Source organism: Thalassophryne amazonica, chromosome 1 (genome assembly GCF_902500255.1).
Source record: "Thalassophryne amazonica chromosome 1, fThaAma1.1, whole genome shotgun sequence".
In the NCBI taxonomy this organism is placed as follows: domain Eukaryota; kingdom Metazoa; phylum Chordata; class Actinopteri; order Batrachoidiformes; family Batrachoididae; genus Thalassophryne; species Thalassophryne amazonica.
The window spans coordinates 64,317,157-64,339,851 of record NC_047103.1 but is presented as its reverse complement, the minus strand read 5'-3'; the positions used below and the strand labels follow the sequence as shown (position 1 = coordinate 64,339,851).

Here is a 22,695-nt window from a genome sequence, read left to right as displayed (position 1 = left end):
TTTTGCCAGGGGTTGTAGGTCAATCAAAACTAGGACAAACAGACTTAGGGACAGCTTTCTCCCCAGAGCGATCACTGCACTGAACAATAACAAATCACTCTGATCCGCATCTTTCAAGTTTCTTGTGCAATATCTGTAAACCATGTGCAGTTTTCCCGTGCAGTATGATTCCACAGTTGTATATAATTCTCGTTTTACATTTTACTTGGTCCACATTTTATTTTATTTTACCTTATGTTTATATTAATTGTACATATATTGTGAAAAATTTACCGTTAAATTTCACTATCTTTTATATTGGCTAAAAATCACTCGCACCATGGAAAGCACCTTTTGGAGTTGCACTCAGATCTCATTGTAATGACAAAGACGATTCTGAACTGATATTATACTTCAATTTTTTATATATCAGACAGGCTTTTGGTAAAACATTATTCTTATAATTTTATGTTCTTATGTGTCCTGTTGTTTTTATTTACTCTTAAGTTGGTCTATTTTACTTTGTATCATCATGTTTGTTCAAAACTGTGACTTGTTTACAAAAAGCACTGCCCCATTATATGTTATATATAACATTATATGTTCCTTACTTGCTGTTCCAAATGTAATGTTCCCCTTTCTGTCAGAATTCCATAAAAATGTACAAGCAAATATTTCCTGAAGTTGGACATGACCATTTTTTAAAAATGTTTTATAATGTGCCTTACTAGTTCTGTTATTTGTACTTTGGCAAATCATCACCACCACTTGCAGCTCCTGTTAGCACAGATACACTCAACATTTCTTTTTTATATATCCTCTCTTAGAGCCCAGTTATGAGATATAGTTGATATATCAGTTCATTCATATCAAAGTAATATGTTTTGTTGAACTAGATGGCCTGTCGTGCGCCACACAACCATTGACTGGATTGGTTTATCCAGATGCCATGCCCTACACAAAAATGTATGATAACCATCCCAGGGTGGTAGCTGTAGCCAGCTAGAGGTCAATAAAGAAATACTCCAATCATGTTAAAAAGTATACCATAATGATTCCAAAAAAGGTATAGTTTGGACCATCTATGACTGAATGTTATGGTGTAAAAACAACACAAATGGTGACAAAGGTCGGTTTCACTTTGTACAGGGGTAAAAAGTTAGTTTCTCCAATTTCAGTAAAAAATGCTGTTTTGACCCCATGTTATTTCCTGATGACTCTTGTTAATTATCATGATTACATCTTGGACTTGGCATTGTTTTTTTTGTTTTTTTTATTCTTTTTCTAATTCTAATTTTTTTCTAATTATTTTTTTAATTCTTCTCCTTCCCCCATTGCACCTTCAGATCCTGGGAATCACGAACCCTCAGGGAGTGAAGCGTTACATAGTGGCAGCCTTTCCCAGCGCCTGTGGTAAAACAAACTTGGCCATGATGAAACCTGCTCTACCTGGCTGGAAGGTTGAGTGTGTAGGAGACGACATTGCATGGATGAAGTTTGACAGCCAAGGTGAGAGTGGACATTGTCACATGCTCTGTCACGCCAGATATAGAGGAAACTATAAATCCTCAGTTTCTGCCACACATAGTATGTCATTGTTTTTAATATCTGCAGGTAAACTGAGGGCCATCAACCCAGAGAACGGTTTCTTCGGTGTGGCCCCGGGCACTTCAGACAAGACCAATCCCTATGCCATGGCCACTATCGCCAAAAACACTATGTTCACCAATGTCGGTGAGACCAGTGATGGAGGGGTGTGGTGGGAAGGCCTCGACCCCCCTCCAGCTGGAGTCACCCTCACAGATTGGCATGGAAAAACCTGGAATCAAGGTACCTTTACCCTAGACTAGGCTTGTTTTTTGAATGTCTTGTTTGTTGTTGCATTACCTGTATGCATTCAGAGGTCTCAAACCGGTTCCAGAAAGGGCTGAGAGGGTGCAGGTTTTCTGTGCAACCACCTACTCCAGCAGGTGATTTCACTGATGAACTGATTCCACCTGCTCAAAGTGATGTTAATCAGTGAAATCACCTGCTGGAGTAGGTGGTTGCACAGAAAACCTGCACCCTCTCGGCCCTTTCTGGAACTGGTTTGACCGCACTTCTTGTCCAGTGTGCGCTTGATGGACCAGTCTTCAATGAACATAACAGTATGAACAAGAAGGGACAGTCAGAGAGAGTGCAGCAGCACCTGTGTCATATAAAGTTCTGTGTGGCTTCGACATTTGATTTAATTATGTCCGCTATTGAACCAATTTAACCATTTCTAATATTTATTTTAATTCTTCCACCTTGTTTGATCAACTCTGGCTCCAAAGTGTTTTTGAGTCAATAGAAAGCTGATATGCAACTTCCTGTTACTGTTTAATAGTTACTATAGGTGTATTTGTAAACAATTCTTTAAAATATCCATTCTAACCATCTACATATTAGTACCGTGACCTCTGTGTGCGTGCATGCGTGTGTATATGACTTTGATCATACAGTAGAGAGCCCACATTTGCTGTTTGGTATACTTATGTATTTTGGATCAAGGATGAACGCCACTAAAACGGAACATTAATAGAATTAATATTTTTGGAGAAACTGCAGATATTGGCCAACAACACTGAACAATGCACGTTGTTAATTGCATTTTGGACTCACACGGCATTCCACCAGGGGGCGGTAAATCATATATATATTAAAAGTGTGCATGTGTGTGTGATTTATTTCTTAAGTTCAATGTAAGTACATAATATAATTGTAAATACGTCAAAAATACATGAAGGACACAAGAAAGTGAAAACACTTATTTCCATTGTGGTTCATTTAAAAATCAAGTGACAAAATAGAAGTAAAAATAAAATAACATAATGATGATAATAATAATAATAGTGTGTATATGATTACAAGAACCTAAACCATTTATAAATACATTAAGACAGTAAATTGACATTCAAAAAATTATGTAATTAACAGGAAAAAAGGGTTGAGGTCTTCTTCTAAAAACCTTTGAGGCCTAAAGGCCCAGTCACACGGCACTTAACGAAGGGCAACAAAACAAGAGGACTTTCGTTGGCATCATTTAACCTTCGCTCAGCTTCATTCCTGCAGCAGGGCTTCGTCAGGATTTTAAAACTGTCGAAAAATTTGAACGAAGAGCAACGAAAAATCAATTCGTCCGTATTTCGTTTTGCTGTCGTTCCTTCACAATTTCTTATTGTTTGCTTAGTTTTTGTAACATTAGAATTTAATTTGCTTAGTTTTTGTAACGTTACCCTTTCGTTTTATTTTGTTCAACCGAATGTTTAACGAATGTTTTCACACAGTACAAAAGCTGCTTTTTGAGCGCTTTTGTGGAGGATCTGCAGCAGTCCAGAGTCCTGGAATGCAGAGATGCAGACACACACTGCTGCAGCAGTGGCTCCAGGCATGTTTCATTTAAAACGTCCAGATCAACGTTAGCTTCGGTTTTGTTTCGTTTGTCTTTTGTCCCTTTTGCGCTCTTGATTCGCAGGCTATTTGCAGGCTATTCGGTGATAAAGCTCGTTCATCCAACTTTTCTCAACGAATTGTGATTACTTTTTTCCTTTCGTTCAGGAATCGTCATGCTGTGTGATTGGGCCATAAGGTTCTGAAAACATTCTGGACTCACTCTGGACTCACTCACCATTCCAACTCATTGTAGAAAATTTGCGTAATTTATTACCACCCTTGAAAAATGTAAGCTACCCATTTTATAAACACTACCCAATCTAGATCCCGTGGATCCCCACGGGCAACACGCTGGTTCACAATTAAATTATAATAAGTTCTAATAAATGCATAATATCCCACTAAATTTAGGAAAATGTCTTTTTGAACACTTACAGTGAAGAGTATTTATTTAATTGTGAAAATACCACAGGCATCATGATACTGGTGACTTTTCTCATTTGGGGTCATTAAAAAGAATGTTATTATCGTCACTGTTTTTTCATGAACTTTGAAACAATAGATTTATAGTTACACAGCTTTAAGCATTTTCTTGTTGTTGTTGCATCATAACACAAATGCACAGAATGAACATTATCCATATACTCTGACATTTATGAAAATGTTAGTCAAAGCAGCTATATTAATGGATATATCCTTTTTTTTCTCTCCTCCTCTACAATGTGTCATTAGGAAGCATGACTCCATGTGCCCACCCCAACTCCCGCTTCTGCACCCCCGCATCTCAGTGTCCAATCATTGACCCGCAGTGGGAGAGTGAGGAGGGTGTTCCCATTGACGCCATTGTCTTTGGTGGCAGGAGACCAGAAGGTCTGTGATGCACTCACGTTAATAACATTTTTTTTTTTTAGCAAAAATATGTCAGTGATGTCATTAACACTGTAGGCACGTAGTGATGAGTGTGTGTAGACCAGCTTACAGAGCTCTATGTTGACAACACACACACAAAACAAATCCTGAGTTGCACAAAGGGTGTAAGTCCATTTGGGACGCATTGGAGTATCTTTTGCTATTTAAGAGACCAGAAATACCAATAAAATACGTATGTTGTTGCCCCCGTCCCCACTCTGTTTTTTCCTTTGTTCTTTGCCTGTAATAGTCGTAGTATGTCAATACTGTTGCACTGTCGCAGGTGACTAGCAACGATATGTGTTGGCAAGCAGAGTGTGCATATGTGGTTAACCCACTTATGTACTGTTGCACTCCTTGTATAGTGTAAGCTGCACTGGACCTGAGAACAACTTTTTACTCATGTAAGTTGCAAACGGTTTCTGGTGATGGAAAATGTCAATGCACCAGACTTTTTGCCTCGTTTTTATCCTGATACACCCACAGGAGTGAAAGTGACACTGTGATTTGAAGGATGCAGGCACAGAGTGTAAAAATGAGAACTGCCCTGGGTGAAAAGTAATAATGATACTTGCACTAAGTTTTTCGTTACTTGATGTTGAGTCTAAGTTAGCATCCATGGAGAAGGAATTAACTTATTTTCATAGATGAACAACTTGAATTTTATTTGTAAATGCAGGATGTGTTTGGCAGAGCAGATGATGCTCTGTGTCAGCTCCAGCGTATGTTGTTATTGCACTCTTGTTGAAGATTACAACACAGTGACTTTGTGTTCAGTAGAGGTTGGCAGAAGCTGTGTGTAAGTCAGCTGTCAGCATTACTCTGGCATCATAAGAAAATAACTGGTTTGATGGTCATCCGTAGTACAGAGCACCTGGGCCCGTATCCACAAAACAGCTCAAAGCCCTCAAACAGCTACTAACTTAGCCTACAAATTCCTGGCAAGGAATCTTAGCCAAAGAGAGATCCAAAAGGTGTCTGAGCAAGGAGTGGACAAAAACCTTTATGTTTGTGAGGAGGTGGGGTTAACCCCGTTACTAGGTATGACACATTCCTCTAACAGCTGCAGGGTTGTGAAAACTCAGCGGATCCGCGAAATTCGCTGGATTTCATCATGGGGAGGAGGGGGGTGTTATAGTGTACTTTGTAATTGTGATCGTCACTGAGTTTTTTAAATGTTTATCACAAAGTGTTTTTTTTTTTTCTAAAATTTTCTTCCTTAGCTCAGACTGAAAGCAAATCTCTACAACTTGATAAAAATCCAGCTTCCTGATGAAGTGGTGTAGAGGAGGATTTTCTTAAAAAGAAGACCTGAAAGTTACAGCTACAATTTGACAGAAAGTACATTTGAGATGAAAGCCAAGATTTGATGTTTTGGTGAAAGAAGCTTTTGTATTACTTTCATAATTGATGTAACTAAAGTCTAAGACATATCCAGTGACTTGGAAATGTTCATGTTTCCATCCCCTGACTTGTCTGAAGAAAACTGGCAATAAAAGTTATTATTTACAGGTTTTATCACGTTTTAGAGATTTGCTTTCAGTTTGAGGAAGATAATTTTAGAAATTTTTATTCTTTTTTTGTAATTCTTGTATTTAAAATGGTATAAACAAATTAAAATGTGTGAAATTCCAAGTGTTCCAATACTTTTGGAGGGCACAGTATCCTAACCTTATGATAAGTGCAAAATGAGTGTGGTATTATTACTGTTTTGTTTAAGAATGTTTAATTTTCACTGTTGCTGCTCTTTGTGTCAAATCATAGTCATCATATTGATATGACAATATTGAGATACGAAAATTTGGCCATATTGTGCATCCCTACTGTCAACTAGCTGAAAACTTTGAATATTAATTTACATCTACTTTAAAAAAATACTAAAAGTGGCAGCGTGTTAAGAGGGCTGTAATTAGGGGGCAGCTGAAAGGCAAAATAAGGAAAATGCTTAAAAAGGTGGGGGTATGGGGGCAGAGCACACCCCCCTGCAGCTGAAAAGTTTTTGCCATGCTAATGCTCCCCTGAAGCATTTACTCAAAATAAACTCTGAAGGACCTACAGTAGTGTTCAGAATAATAGTAGTGCTATGTGACTAAAAAGATTAATCCAGGTTTTGAGTATATTTCTTATTGAAATTATTGAAATCAATTTCTTATTGAAATTGGGCTATTAGTAAAAAAAAAAAAAAAAAAAAAAGTAGAAAAGGGGGTGTTCACAATAATAGTAGTGTGGCATTCAGTCAGTGAGTTCGTCAATTTTGTGGAACAAACAGGTGTGAATCAGGTGTCCCCTATTTAAGGATGAAGCCAGCACCTGTTGAATATGCTTTTCTCTTTGAAAGCCTGAGGAAAATAGGACGTTCAAGACATTGTTCAGAAGAACAGCGTAGTTTGATTATAAAGTTGATTGGAGAGAGGAAAACTTATACGCAGGTGCAAAAACGTATAGGCTGTTCATCTACAATGATCTCCAATGCTTTAAAATGGACAAAAAAAAACAGAGACGCGTGGAAAAAAAAAACGGAAAACAACCGTCAAAATGGATAGAAGAATAACCAGAATGGCAAAGGCTCACCCATTGATCAGCTCCAGGATGATCAAAGACATTCTGGAGTTACCTGTAAATGCTTTGACAGTTAGAAGACGCCTGTGTGAAGCTAATTTATTTGCAAGAATCCCCCGCAAAGTCCCTCTGTTAAATAAAAGATGTGCAGAAGAGGTTACAATTTGCCAAAGAACACATCAACTGGCGTAAAGAGAAATGGAGGAATATTTTGTGGACTGATGAGAGTAAAATTGTTCTTTTTGGGTCCAAGGGCCGCAGACAGTTTGTGAGACGACCCCCAAACTCTGAAGTTTGGATATGTCAAAATACTTGAAGAAGTCATGTTGCCTTATGCTGAAGAGGACATGCCCTTGCAATGGGTGTTTCAACAAGACAGTGACCCCAAGCACACTAGTAAACGAGCAAAATCTTGGTTCCAAACCAACAAAATTAATACCTCGCAGATGTGAAGAAATCATGAAAAACTGTGGTTACACAACTAAATACTAGTTTAGTGATTCACAGGATTGCTAAAAATAATAGTTTTGAGTTTGTAGCGTCAACAGCAGATGCTACTATTATTGTGAACACCCCCTTTTCTACTTTTTTTTTTTTACTAATAGCCCAATTTCATAGCCTTAACAGTGTGCATATCATGAATGCTTGGTCTTGTTGGATTTGTGAGAATCTACTGAATCTACTGGAACCTTGTTTCCCATGTAACAATAAGAAATATACTCAAAACCTGGATTAATCTTTTTAGTCACATAGCACTACTATTATTGTGAACACTACTGTAAATGACATGGTGAGATGCTGAGGAGCTTCGCTCATTCATGTCCGCAACATATTCATATTAATAATGATAATATTAACTGTGTGTGTAAGAACCTAAACAATTTATGAATACATTAAGACAGTAGTTGATACAGCCAGATCTGCACTGGTATTTGGCACGCCGGATGTCCTTCCTGACGCAACTCCAATGTTACCTGGAGAAACACACAACCGCTGGTGTTCCAAAGAGGTCTCCCAGCCAAGTACTAACCAGATCCTGCACTGCTTAGCGTCTGAGATCTGACAGGATCAGGCTGACACAGGGCAGACCAGCTGCCAATACATTAAGACATAAAATTAACATGAAATAATTATGTAGATCAAGCGGGTAGTGTGTTACTGAGTGACTGTCCTATCCTACATACTGAGAATATCTCTGCTTCCTCTCTCTTTTCTGCCATTTTCTCTGCTAAGATACTCTTAGGCTTCTTAAAAGTCCTCCTCCCTCCTCTTACCTGTTTGGCACCTTAGGAGCCCTCTTAAGGCCTAAGGTGCTTTGCAGACAACTTTCATCTTACCAAGGGTAAATTCTAAGAAATGTCTAAGAATTTGAGGAATTCTAAGAGTTTTCTTAGAATAAGCAGAGTAAGCAGAATAAGAAGAAGCTATTTTTAGCCTTCAGGCTGCTTCGTGGATACGGCCCCTGGTCGTTTTCAGGCTTCACAGTACTGATGTTCGCTGTTATATCAGTGATGTGTAACATGTTACAACAGCACATATAAATATCTGAGCAGCAAACATGATGTTTGTGTTGTCAGGAGTTCCTCTTGTCTACGAGACTTTCAACTGGCGTCACGGCGTGTTTGTTGGAGCTGCGATGAGATCTGAGGCCACAGCAGCTGCTGAGCATAAAGGTGAAAAACTCACCCCTGTACACATTCTCACAGCTTCTACATTTTTAGAAATACATTAGAACTGGTTTACAATTGTTTACAAAAAATAAACAACAAAAAAAAACTTGTAATCTGGTATGACTGCACTGTGTTCCTTGGCTATACAACAAATTATTTTGACCAATTAATTATTCGTTGGTCATTTTCCTGAGTGTCTTTTTAGAATCATATATTTGACTGTAAATCAACAGAGTACTCAGGGTTTTAGTCATCTGAAAAGGTTTTACTTTTAAAGATGCTTAATAAAGTAGACAAATTCTGTAACAAATGATTTATTTAAAAATGGAAACTTGTAAAAGGCTTTTATTGAAATAATTATCATTTTTATACTACAAAAATTCGGTATCAATATGAACAGTGAAAATTAAATGTCAAGTGCAAATAAAAACAGACAGCAGATATAGTTACAGTCCTCAGAATGATCAGTACCACCTATATGTTCAGAAATAATTGCAAACAAACCAGTTTTGTATAATGAAATAAAAAAAAAAATCTGGTTATTTAACAGAAACAACAAAACCAAAGGCTTTTTCAAAGTGAAATAAAAATAGATATAAAATGTATGATAGATACAGTTATTGTCACCATTTGACAAATTTACAGTAAATCCTCATTTTGTCACCAGGTTTTCTTTACACAGGTGAGGAGATGGATTACATGAACATTTCCAAATCACTGTGTGTGGCTTGAGCTTCATTCACATCAATCATTAAGAAAGATTTACCACATTATTTGTCTATCTGGAGTAGGCAGTTCTCAAAGACTGAGTGACTGTGCAAGGAGACACAACAACTCTGAAAGAGTTAAGCCACCTTGACACATGCATGAATTTGATCCCTGCATTGGCACGCAAGTGAACATTGCGCAATCTATTCAACGTAAACATTGCGCATTCTATTCAAAAACAGTGCGTCACTGCGAGTCAGTGTGTCTCATTGCCGCAGCGCATCTGAATATGACGAGCTGTTACATCCACAATAAACATAATTTTACAGATACATTATCTCACTCATAAGAAGGAATGAAAATGCAACTGGTTTACCAATCCATTACAGTTTAAATATAAGTAATTACCTTTGGGATTATTCCAAATGCCGTCTCCACCTAATGAAGCACATGAGAGAAGGTCCAGATAATTTCTCTGTGATTCTGGAAGCGATGAGAGATGCTTTCATCAGCCAATTTCCGAGAGCAAATGCGTCATCTGCTATGAAATAAATATTTTATATAACACTGTGTCCAACAGTACAAAGTGTGGCATCCAGAAGGACAAAGCGTGTCGCATTAAATTTGTGCAAGTGTCAAGGTGCCTTTATAGGCTTCTGTGGTTGTGACTGGAGTGCAACATAGTGCAACATAGTGCAGCTGTTGCATCACCAGTCACAGCTTCATGGTGGAGTGCACCCAAGAAGGATTTTTATACAAAAAAACTGCTCAAATCTAAGCTTCAGTCTCCCATTTGTTTTCTGGCAAACTTGCTGAAATTTCACATTTTCTTTTTAAGAAAGTATTTCTATTTTCCACTCCACTATGAAACTGCGACTGGTGATGCAACAGTCAAAAGCTGCACGACGCATTGCTTCTCCAAGCCTAGGGTATGGTAAAACTGTGCACCTTAATCTGTAAGTCCATCTTCACTTGCCGTTTTGATATAACTGATTAAAATAAAACCTAACACATAGAAAGCTCACAAACTAACTGAAATGCATGCTCTAATGTTTGCTGTCAAGTCTTCTCTTGTGTACGGTATGAAGTTAATTATTTGAAGCCTGGTGAAAATCCAAAATTCTACAACATGTTCGGATAACTTTCCATAGCATGAAATTGATAGTTTGACACAGTGGGAATGTAAAGTGTTATTGAAATCTTGTTATTGAAGAAATGGAATGTTTTTAGTTAGTAGCTTTTAATGTAAAGTAGTTACTGCTCACCACGCCCCCTGGGAGTGCCAACTGGTTCAGTGGGTGTGTCTTACAGTCCAGATAAGGATTTCTTTGACCTACGTAAGAGAAGGCTGACAGCCGGGTCACCTAAATTCCGATGATTAACACATGAACAATGCTTGAGTTTAAAAACTACTGCTGCCATATTACCTCTATAACTGTAATCACTGCAGTTAACTCAACAACACGATTGGTACCTGCTTGTTAGTGCTAACAGTGAAAATTAAATCATATTAAAATTTCACTCAACAGTATTAATGGAGCATCTAACAACCCCAAATCAGAAAAAGTTGGGATGGTATGGAAAACGCAAAATAAAAACAAACAGTGGTTCTTAAGTTTATTTTTGCTTTGGAAACCAGCCATTCAAGGAACTGCAGGATTTGGCACTTCTGCATTAGCTTCATTTTTCAGCATTAAAGGTTGCCTTTTGATACACACTCAAAGAATTGTGGGACATTGAAAATGTGTAACATGAAAACTAAAGAATATTTAACCAGTAAAGGGGAGAGCAGAGCTCATTTTCTTCAATATAACTGCTTTGAATGTTTCCCTACAGGAAAGGTGATTTTGCATGACCCCTTCGCCATGCGGCCATTTTTCGGTTATAACTTTGGTGATTACCTTGCTCATTGGCTGAGCATGGAGAACCGAAAGGCCCCCACACAACTACCCAAGATCTTCCATGTCAACTGGTTCAGAAAGGACCCTGCAACCGGCACCTTCCTCTGGCCTGGCTTTGGTGAAAATGCCCGCGTGCTAGAGTGGATCTTCAAGAGATGCAACCGAGAGAGGGAAGATGAGGCAGCCAGGAAGAGTATCATTGGTTGGCTGCCACAAAATGGTGCCATCAATACTGAGGGTCTTAGCAGTAAAGTGGATATGGGCGCCCTGTTTGACGTGCCCAAGCCTTTCTGGCAGAAAGAAAGCCAGGAGTTGAGAACCTACTTTACTCAGCAAGTTGGAGCCGATCTTCCTGCACAGGTGGCGGCGGAGCTGCAGGCATTGGAGGGGAGGGTGCAAGATTAAAACCCAGCTGACACCCACAGGGAGTCACTGACAACACAGGATGGAGATAGAATCATAGACAATCGGAATGTTTACATTTATGGGGGGATTTCAGTTTTGAAGGAGGTTAGTAGGATGTCTGTGCGTGAAAACAGTGATGACTTTCTCTTTTATTGAGAGAAATCATCTAGGAATGAAATTATGGAGCTAGGATTGGGGGCTCGGCATGTCAAATCTACCTTTTGGACAGTAAAAAAATAATGCTGCATACCTGAGAGCCAGGTGTTATTGGTGAAACTATCTCATAAAGGGATCCAATGCCATCTTGCCTTCATTCACCAGACCGTTACAGGGCTGGAACACAACCGCTGTGGCCTCATCATGCCTAAAAGCTGCTTCGCCTTACCTCCAGTCCTAATGTTTACACGCTGAAGCTCAGATATTTTTTAGCAAAAGAGTGACAGTCATTAAAACTTTAATTATTTTATTCTTAAAATGTTTTAAGCTGTTTTACTGACTGATTTTACTCTTGATTAACTTTATTATAAGTGGACCTTAATATTGGATAACTGTTTATCAGGCATCCTCTAACTACTCAAAGTGGTTTATACAATTGTCAGTGGGGATGATAATTACAATGGATAATTCATTCTGAGTTTCGTCGTATTTGTACTAGTTTGATTTCCAGTCAGGCTTATACACAAAATATGTGAAATGTTGGACCAACATAGATTCTATGATATTTTAAGAAGTACCATACCAAAGTTTTTATTAAAATGCAATGAATAAATGTCTTCAAACTACATTAACTGTCTTCATCTTCACTCTTTCTGCAATTATGCATCTCGTGTGTGTGTGTGTGTGTGTGTGTGTGTGTGTGTGTGTGTGTGTGTGTGTGTGTGTGTGTGTGAGAGAGAGAGATTGTTGAATTGCACATTAATGCAAATTTCTAGAGGACATCGGTAGCAACAAAAACTTTACACAGTCTTCTTCATGCCTGTCTCTGATCTACCGTTACACTTGTGTAGCATCTTGAGATGACCTATGTTCGATGTGAAAAGTGTCATAGCACACACCAGCAGGAGCAGCATTCATCCACCACAGCTCCCTGAGTGGAAGCATTTAACTGCATCATTCCTGCAACTCCTCCACCATCTCCTCCTCATCTTCCTATGGTCAGCCCCAAATGGGGCTGCAAACGAGAGGAAGAAAATGTTGTAAAAATATAGTACGTGCATTATTAAAGGTTTGTATTGTTGCATTAGTTTTTATTTCCAATTCAGTTTCATTGTGGTTTAATTCACCATTTGCATGTATAAGCAGAGTGATCCAGCTCTGTAAAGCCCCGGTCACCCGGCACTAACGAAGGACGCCAAAACGAAACAAATCTGGACTTGCGTTGACTTTCGAAGACCTCGTTTAACCGTTGTCCATCTTCGTTCCTGTAGCTGGCACTTTCTTCAGAATTTTTGAAACTGTTTAAAAATGTGAACGAATCCCGACGACAACCTCAATTCATCTGTATTCCGTTTTGCGTTCCGTGTTGATGGTTCCTCATCATTTGCGTTGTTCCCATACCGTCAGTGTTCCATTTGATTGTCATCCAACTTCGTGCAACCTTCCAAATCTGACGTCTTGCACGAACATTGACTATCTGAACGGATCAATAAGTAAAGATCTGACGAGCTGAATGACTCGTCCATGTGTGGAACAAAAGCAAAGTTTTAATACAGAAACAATAGCGGCAAGAACGTTTGATTAACTATTTTAACTACGCACGTTGCAGCTGGCTCTGGATCAAACATGCGTGTGCGCTGGCACATTGAAGTGAACACAGACCTGTTGTCAAGACAACTCAGCTGCAGGTTGCTGTGCAGAGCACACAGTAAAATCACCAGTGCAAAACTAACACTGCCAGTGTACATATGGTCCCACTCTGACTAGAGTGGGACCATATGGTCCTACTCTGGCCAGAGTGGGACCATATGTTCACTGTCAGTGTTAATTTAGCAGTGGTGATTTTGCAGCTTGGGACTCCGGCAAGGACGGTCACATTCCTCCCCTCTCCTGCTCTCTGTTCTCTATCTCTGCTCAGACCTTCAAAGTCCCAGCTTCACCAAACTGTGAATTCTTCAAATTAAGATTTGGATTAACCATGGAATTGATCAGCTGGTCTCTCAACGTTATTGACACCATTTTTTTCTGACAAGGAAATCAAGGCTGGGGGACCCTGCGTGCCCTGATGGAACTGTTGAACTGATGGAACTGAATGTTCTCAACGCCTGAGAGAAATGGAACATGGCATGCTTGGCTCCATACTCTGTGGAAGACATTGAGGATTCATTTCTATTCGCTTTTATGGTGGGAGGTTTGGCGCCGATTGGTTTGTGCGCTGCCCTGACCCACAGGAAAATTAGCAAGACGGCTGCTACCAGAATCTCATCCCCTCATCTGTTCATCATGATTAATGAGTTGGGCAATGCTGTGTAATCTCAGACTGTGTGATCTCTTGAACTCAAACACAAAATGGATACCATCTTGGGGCATATCACTGCATTGCAAGGGAATGGGCTGCGGACCAGAGAATATTCTTCATAAATTTGGACTCTAGACGGTCAGAGCTGCAGCAAATGGAATTCTGTATCTCTCCGCCTAACATCAAAATGGAAGCCTTATCGGCTCCTGAAGGTCAAATGCCCTGCTCTTCCTCCAGAAGGAGCTACGGCCTTGGTGAAGGAATTCGGCTCCCCTTCTCATCTATCTACTCCCTCCAGCGTGTTGTTTCCTAGCAACATAAGACTTGATGCATACATGGACAGAAACTGACATAAAATAAACTCATCTGCATACGATGCATGTCTCCCTCCCTCCATCCCTATTACTTCCCCTCCTCCTTGTGTCTCTCCACTCCCCTCACCTTGGCTTCCTCCCTGCCACCTCAAAGGCAGCGCAGTTTTTACTGCTGCAGCCTTCAACTCCCCAAACTTGGCGGCACGGGCCCCTCCTGCTGCAGCCTTCACCCACTTTTCTTCAATTCTGATGACGGACTACTTCAAGTTTAGTGCACATAAACAAAGTCAAATGTATATGTGTTGTCTTTAATTCTGATGTGTGCCATTATTACGTTCAGTTAATAATAATTGTGGATTAATTGCTGTATTTTGTCTGAGGTAATTGGAGTGTAAACGTAATTTCGTTGTTGCACTCGTGTAACGACGATGACAATAAATCTCATCTCAATTTACTGTGCAGACTCGCTGCAGAAATGATCACAGTGTCAAGATCACGGTTTGCTTCATTTGTCTTTTGTTAGTTTCGGTCTTTAATGCGCTCTGCACTTGCAGGCTTTTCGGTGATGGGAGAAGTGCCGGCTCATTCATCCACTTTTTCTCGACAATTTGTGTCTTTGTGACTCCTTTTCCTTCGTTCATCTAATGTCGTGTGCTGTGTGACCAGGGCTTAAGGCATGTCTGAGTGTACAGACAAGCGCAAGCACACTTATTTATACAACTTGATCAGGTGGAAAATGGCAGAGAGTTTGGGCCCCTGCTTTTTTCCACTTGCATAAAGATGTCTTGTGGGCTATCGGCAACCTGTAGGGTTGCCAACCGTCCCTTGAAAAACGGAATCGTCCCTTATTTGGAAATAAAAGTGTGCGTTCCGTATTGACCTGAAACGGGACGCAGTCTGTCCCGTATTTCTGTGAGAATCAAAAAGTCTGTAAAATGTCAATGGAATTGACTGGCGCTTTATATGGAAACTTACGGTAAATTTGATCCCAGCCTCTCTCCTGCTTTTCACCAATGAGCTGACAGACACGAGTTGACAATACAGAATCACTCTTATCTCACTGGTCGAGGGACATCTGCTCACAAGAAGATACCGACGTCATGAGCCGACGACGGTCGCTGGACGACAATAACAAATCAGCATGGCTGATATCGATACAGACACCGACACTGGCACTGCAGATATGCCTACGGACAGCAATGTCTGTAACGTCGTTACTACTCCTGCTAAAAAAAACAAACAAAAAAGAATGCAAAAACACAGGGGAGAATGAGAAAAGGAAAATGGGCTGGGTGGAAAAGGTGCGCGACAACAGTATTGTTTACTTTTCAGACTTTATTTTTTGCACTTTTTATTACACTAAATGTGTAAATGTGCACTGTTACATTGTTTTGCGCTGTTACATTGTTTTGGATGATGCAAATTTTCTGTTTTTTTTTTGTTAATTTATACAATTTTAAGTTAAACAATAGCACTACAGAGATTTATTTTTAAAGAAGACAGAATTATAAATTGAAATTGTGAGTGAAAATTTATTTTGCAGTAAAAATAAATTGCTAAATAATAATTTGTTTTCCACGTGTTCATATCAGAACAAATGCATGTATGCATCTACCTAAATTCAGGGTCAAGTCAACAGTCAAATGGTTAAAAATAGTTTCACACGGACGCTGGGAAGGGTGAAGGCAATGGTCAGTCGGCCGGTCGGCCCTGGCGGTGAGATGTCCCTTATTTATTTTTCATAGAGTTGGCAACCCTAGCAGCCTGTGCTGACATGTTTGTCAGTTTGACCTGTGCATACACAGTGTCCTGGTGCTGTTCTCCATCCTGTGCTGTGTCAGAGGTCTTTTTGTGGCTCATCTTGGTGAAATTGAGCTCTCCATAATGGATGTGTTCTTCCTTTTTTTGGGCTGGTTCTTCAAATGTTCTCTGTGGAGAATAAGGACAATGAGGTTCTGGAGCTGGTTGGTTTGCAGCTACCCAGTCCTTGATGATCAGCCAGAAATCCCACTAATAGAGTACAGTGATGATTTGAGTGACATTCTTGCTATATGTAACAAAATAGCTGCTTATGGTGCTGCTGTTTGGAAAATGTATGCTGACATTTTTCAACAGCACGTTACACAACAGGACATTGTTTCTTCATAAGAGGAACCTCTAAAAAGATCATCTGCTGTATTTAGTTTTTGCAGAACAGACACTGATTTATAATAGATTTCAATCAAGTTTAATAACTTCCCTACCTGGACTTCTTGTGAAGTTTGGTGTGTCTCCTTTAACCACCTTAAACACAAGAGAATGCAGTCAGATCACGTCTCCAGTATTCTAGTGTGGTACCAACTATTTCTGAACGTGGTTGTACTACAGCTTTAGTTTATTGTCCTTTGACAATCGCCTGTCTATCTCCAAGTGCATGAGACAGCTGCCATGTCGGTGTGCTTTGGAGCAGTGGGGAACGAGTCCAGGCATCGTAGAAGGTAGACTGTCGGCATATTGCCAACAAATCACTGCTGTTCTGATCATATTATATTCAAGAACAATTCATAGTAAAACTTAGGAAAAATAATGTGCCATACTTTGTTCATATCCCACGTATTCACCAACCGGGAAGCTATAAGAAAATGGTGTGTGCTCTGACCATGATCATCTTGGTGGACTTTGATGGTTTCAACTTCTTCAGTCTCAAAGAACAAGTAAATTGCTCATAAGGTCAAAGGGCACAACTGTAAGTCGATTTTTGGCTGTCAGCCCATCTTATTTTGCCAAAAGTTAACTTCTCAAATGAATAAACAATCAAGACTTTGCTGTTTGCATTTCCTACTTGGAAAAAAAATAATAATAATTACGTCAGACTTGCATTATTTTTTGGCAGGCAAAGCTGGAGTCGGCAGAGTCCAAGTGCCACCCACAAACATCCAACACCACTCCCAGGGCATTGATAAAAGGTGGGGCCAGCCAGCATGAAAATAGAGAGCAGGTGCCCACTTTCAAGCTGGCTGTGTGAATGGCCCCACATTTTCTAATGCCACATTCACACCGCACACCACACGATGCCACAAATTCGCTTCCCTCGCCTGGCGATGGACGCACCACCATCGCCTGGTGTGTCGCTCTGCTTTTGCTGTGAAAATTCACCCCAATGCGTCATCAAATAGGAGGAGCTTCCATTCCGCTCGCCGTCAAGTCGACATGCCGATCACACGGAGCAAGTTGCTGTGCTCTATTTGTTGTGGAAAGCTGACAAATGTTGCCAGCGGCGCCGTCCCTGGGTTCACAACATGAGATAGTCCCAATTCGGGGAATTTCATTATTTGCTGCAGGAGCTGCAGGAGCTCCAGTTTGAGGACCTCCTGTCCCATTTGCGCGCGCACATGTGGAAGGAAAAAAAATAAACAAAAAAAACTGGCTGCCACTGCAGTTCCTCGCTCTCTCTCCCCTCAAACTCTGTCAAAATTGTGTTATAAACCAGTCATCATTTGTTTTATTATACATTTGTGTAGTTAATAAAATTATCTTCACGGACGATTTGTTCACGTGCACGTGAAAAAAAAAAGAAAAAACTGGCTGCCGCTGTGGTTCCTCGCTCTCTCTCCCATCAAACTCTGTCATAATTGTGTTATAAACCAGTCACCATTTGTTTTATTATACATCTGTGTAGTTAATAAATAAAATAATCTTCACGGACAATTCGTTCGCACGCACACATATAAAAAAAAAAAGCGGCTGCTGCTGCTCGCTCTCCCCTAAAACTCTGTCATAATTGTGAAATAAAGGACAAAAGGGACATAGGTCCTGCTCACAGGTTGGCTGCCAGAGACAGGACATTTCCACATCAAGTATAAACTCCAGACATCTCCATGTCACTACATATCCAGTCCCTGATTGGTCATTGCGACGCGACAAGATGAAAATTCAGATTTTTTAACTTGGGGAAGAGGGCAACATGACGCAATATCACGCCACAAACGCGCCAATCGCTCAAAATCGCTTCAGTCGCGTCCATCACGTCGCGTTGCGTGGCTTGAACTTTTGTGGCGCCACAACGCTTCCTTCCATAGGGATTATATGGCAACCTGTCACCGCCGTTGCTCACGTCGCGTGCGGTGTGAACGAGGCATAAGTGCCTTGCGAGTGTGCCGGCATGTGAGTGCAATACAATTGACATCTAAGGGTGTGTGTGTGTCCCCGCAAAACAAATGGCATGTGAGTGTATCGTCCCCCCCACACACACACACACACCATGATGCGACATTGTTGAGGTGTGGCTGAGGTGGCAAAGACTCGAATGATGGCCAGACTCCATTCACTGTCCAGCTCCGTGTGCATCGGGACGGCTGCCATGTCCATTCTGGAACAGCTGATTGCTGTGTACTTGCAATTCACAGCTAGAGAACACATATCGTGCCATGAACAGCATCAGCTCTCAACACGCTATGCAATGCACATGTGTGAGTGGGCTCTTATGCTCTCCTGACATGCTTAGAATTACATACAAACAAGATCCCCTCTGGATCAGCCAGCCATGTCTCAGTGCGCATGGCATGGTGTGTGAACATTGTGATCAGCCGGCTGGCGAGGCTAATGTCATGTCTACCACGTAAGTTGTAGTCCACATGACAGACAGAAAGAGTGGAAAAATATATACATACATACATACATACAATATGGGGAAAGGCTCATTCATGTGTGGTGCTTTGCTCATCGTGCTGTGGACAGGGGGTGTGTCAACTAGCCGTCGGCCAGCGATTCACTTTCAGCTGGAACAGTCAGTGAACATGATGTGTTAAATTAAAACAATGAACACACAGAGAGAGAAAAAATAAATAAAATACTACAATAAATAAATAAATACATATGTACGAGGTCTGTCCATAAGTATCGGACCTTTTTATTTTTTGCAAAAACCATATGGATTTGAATCACGTGTGATTGCATCAGCCAAGCTTGAACCTTCGTGCGCATGCATGAGTTTTTTCACGCCTGTCGGTTGCGTCATTCGCCTGTGAGCAGGCTTTGTGTGAGCAGTGGCCCACCCCTCTCGTTTTTTTTATTGCGAATAAATGTCTGAATGATTTGGAGCTTTGCTGCATCAATTTTTTTCCAGAAACTGTGAGAGACCTCCAGGTGGACACCGTTCGGAAAATTAATATGGCTTTCAGGGATGATTTTATGGGGATTACACAGATTAAGGAGTGATCCAGACGGTTTAAAGACCGCCCACAGCTGCTGAGAGCGCGCTGCGCGCCGATCGACAGGCTCACACCCCGCTGGAACAACCAGATCATTTCCAACGTGAAGGCTTTGTTGATCCGGGACGTCGTCTGACTTTCACGAAAAGGCAGAAGGCGTGGACATCAGCACTTTTTCGGCACATTCCACTGTTACAGGAGTTTTTTTCATGGAAAGAAAAGCGGAGGGACGCGCCACGGAGCCGTTCATTACGCGGCACAAAACCACCTCCGTGTTGGTCTGACAGGACGGCTTTCAGGTGGATTTCAGACGGCTGTCGGTTGCTTTTCAGTCGTGTGATTATCCGAGAAATTGAGCATGAGCTGGTCACGCCCCAACATGTCCTGTGAGGCTTCATCACGGCGTTGCTTTGCGCCATGCGGCTCCACCGCGATGCGCGGAACTCCTCCGCACGTCTGTCTCAATGTGCCGAAAAAGTGCTGATGTCCACGTCTTTTCACAATTCCTGTGCTAGTCAGACGACATACCAGATCAAGACAGCGTCCAGTTTAGAAATGAATGGCACATTCCACTGTTACAGGAGTTTTGTCATGGAAAGAGGAGCGGAGTTCCGCGCGTCGCGGTGGAGCCGCATGGCGCAAAGCAACGCTGTGATGAAGCCTCACAGGACATGTTGGGGCATGTCCAGCTCATGCTCAATTTCTCGGATAATCACACGACTGAAAAGCAACCGACAGCCGTCTGAAATCCACCTGAAAGCTGTCCTGTGAGACCAACACGGAGGTGGTTTTGTGCCGCGTAATGAACGGCTTCGTGGCGCGTCCGTCCGCTTTTCTTTCCATGAAAAAAACTCCTGTAACAGTGGAATGTGGCGAAAAAGTGCTGATGTCCATGCCTTCTGCCTTTTTGTGAAAGTCAGACGATGTCCCGGATGAACAAAGCCTTCACGTTGGAAATGATCTGGTTGTTCCAGCGGGGTTGGAGCCTGTCGATCGGCGCTCGGAGCGCGGCGCACTCTCAGCAGCTGTGGGCGGTCTTTAAACCGTCTGGATCACTCCTTAATCTGTGTAATCCCCATAAAATCGTCCCTGAAAGCCATATTAATTTTCCGAACGGTGTCCACCTGGAGGTCTCTCACAGTTTCTGGAAAAAAATTGATGCAGCAAAGCTCCAAATCGTTCAGACATTTATTCGCAATAAAAATCCGACGAGAGGGGTGGACCACTACTCACACAAAGCCTGCTCACAGGCGAATGACGCAACCGACAGGCGTGAAAAAACTCACGCATGTGCACGAAGGTTCAAGCTTGGCTGATGCAATCACACGTGATTCAAATCCATATGGTTTTGCAAAAAATAAAAAGGTCCAATACTTTTTGGACAGACCTCGTACATAACAAATACAACCCCAATTCCAATGAAGTTGGGACATAGTGTAAAATGTAAATAAAAACAGAATACAATGATTTGCAAATCCTCTTCAACCTATATTCAATTGAATACACCACCATAAAGTCAAGATATTTAATGTTCAAACTGATAAACTTTGTTTTTGTGCATATATTTGCTCATTTTGAAATGGATGCCTGTAGCATGTTTCAAAAAAGCTGGGACAGTGGTATGTTTACTCAAGCTTAGTGCACATAAACAATGTCAAATGTATATGTATTGTCTTAATTCTGATGTGTGCCATTATTACGGTAAGCAAGTAATAATTGTGGATTAACTGCCGTTTGTCTGTGGAATGCGAGTGTGGAAATCTCGTTGTTGTAATGACAATGATAATAAAGCTATCCATCCATCCATCCATCCATGTTTACCACTGTGTTACATCACCTTTCCTTCTAACAACACTCAATAAGCATTTGGGAAGGACACTAATTGCTGAAGCTTTGTAGGTGGAATTCTTTCCCGTTCTTGCTTGATGTACGACTTCGTTGTTCAACAGTCCGGGGTCTCCGTTGTTGTATTTTGTGCTTCATAAAGTGCCACACATTTTCAATGGGCGACAGGTCTGGACTGCAGGCAGACCAGACTTAGACAACTTTATTCATCCCACCAGGGGCAATTAATTTCAGTCTAGTACCTGCACTCTTTTACTATGAAGCCACGCTGTTGTAACACATGCAGAATGGTATTGTCTTGCTGAAATAAGCAGGGACGTCCCTGAAAAAGACGTTGCTTGGATGGCAGCATGTGTTGCTCCAAAACATGGATGTACCTTTCAGCATTGATGGTGCCATCACGGATGTGTAAGTTGCCCATGCCATGGGTAATAACACAGCCCCATACCATCACAGATGCTGGCTTTTGAACTTTGCACTGGCAACAATCTGGATGGTCTTTTTCCTCTTTTGTCTGAAGGACACAATGTCCATGATTTCCAAAAACAATTTGAAATGTGGACTCATCAGACCACAGCACACTTTTCCACTCTGTGTCTGTTCATTTCAAATGAGCTTGGGCCCAGAGAAGGCGGTGGTGTTTCTGGATGTTGTTGTTGTATGGCTTTTGCTTTGCATGGTAGAGTTTTAACTTGCACTTGTGGATGCACCAATACCACTTTTTTCCAGACCGAGTACAAGTACGAGTACATACATTTGAGTACTCTTCGATACCGAGTATCGATACGAATACGTAATGATACCATTACAATTTTATGATGATTTTGAAATTGAAAACATGTTTTTATTCATCAGTTGTTACTTTGACTGTAACTGCTACCAATATCATTAGCTTTGTTTTTATTCACAAACATTTCACTTAAATCATGTAACTTCACTTTTTGACTACAACAAATTGTCCTTTAACATTATGTGTTTCTTAACAAACATGACACTGCCAGACATCTCACTTAAATGTAACCTGTGGACTTCAGCACTACAAAATATACACCAATAACTGAACTGAAGCTGTCCCTCACTAACTTTGTGAGGACTAAAAGCCTTTTTTGAAAACGTGAAGTGGAGAATCTTTTTGATGAAAAGAAGCTTCTCTGCTTTTCATCTACAATGTGTGACACTGAGCTAAACAGCCTTTCACTCTCCACACTATTTTATTTATTTTTTTTTACTTTTAATTAAATACGTACTGGTAACATACACAAATAGTAAGTCCCTTTGGCTGCTCCCTTGTTTGCACTCGGGGTCGCCACAGCAAATCCAAGGTGGATCTACATGTTGAATTGGCAC

General features: G+C 40.8%; 2 protein-coding genes across 2 annotated transcripts in view; one reads left to right on the top strand and one right to left on the bottom strand.

Moving 5' to 3' along the window:
- Window positions 1-12,330, top strand: part of pck2 (phosphoenolpyruvate carboxykinase 2 (mitochondrial)) — a 74,815-nt gene extending 62,485 nt beyond the window's left edge. The window contains exons 7-11 of the mRNA XM_034171219.1: window positions 1,326-1,488; window positions 1,594-1,809; window positions 4,126-4,263; window positions 8,439-8,534; window positions 11,076-12,330. Coding sequence (XP_034027110.1) covers window positions 1,326-1,488; window positions 1,594-1,809; window positions 4,126-4,263; window positions 8,439-8,534; window positions 11,076-11,545 — 1,083 coding nt within the window. The 3' untranslated portion in view covers window positions 11,546-12,330. The remainder of the gene's footprint in view (window positions 1-1,325; window positions 1,489-1,593; window positions 1,810-4,125; window positions 4,264-8,438; window positions 8,535-11,075) is intronic.
- A 3,621-nt stretch (window positions 12,331-15,951) lies between these two features.
- si:dkeyp-28d2.4 (sialic acid-binding Ig-like lectin 12) overlaps window positions 15,952-22,695 on the bottom strand; it is a 73,339-nt gene continuing 66,595 nt past the window's right edge. Inside the window, 2 exon segments of the mRNA XM_034171200.1 lie at window positions 15,952-16,243; window positions 16,558-16,597. Of these exon segments, the coding sequence (XP_034027091.1) occupies window positions 16,043-16,243; window positions 16,558-16,597 (241 nt within the window). The 3' untranslated portion in view covers window positions 15,952-16,042.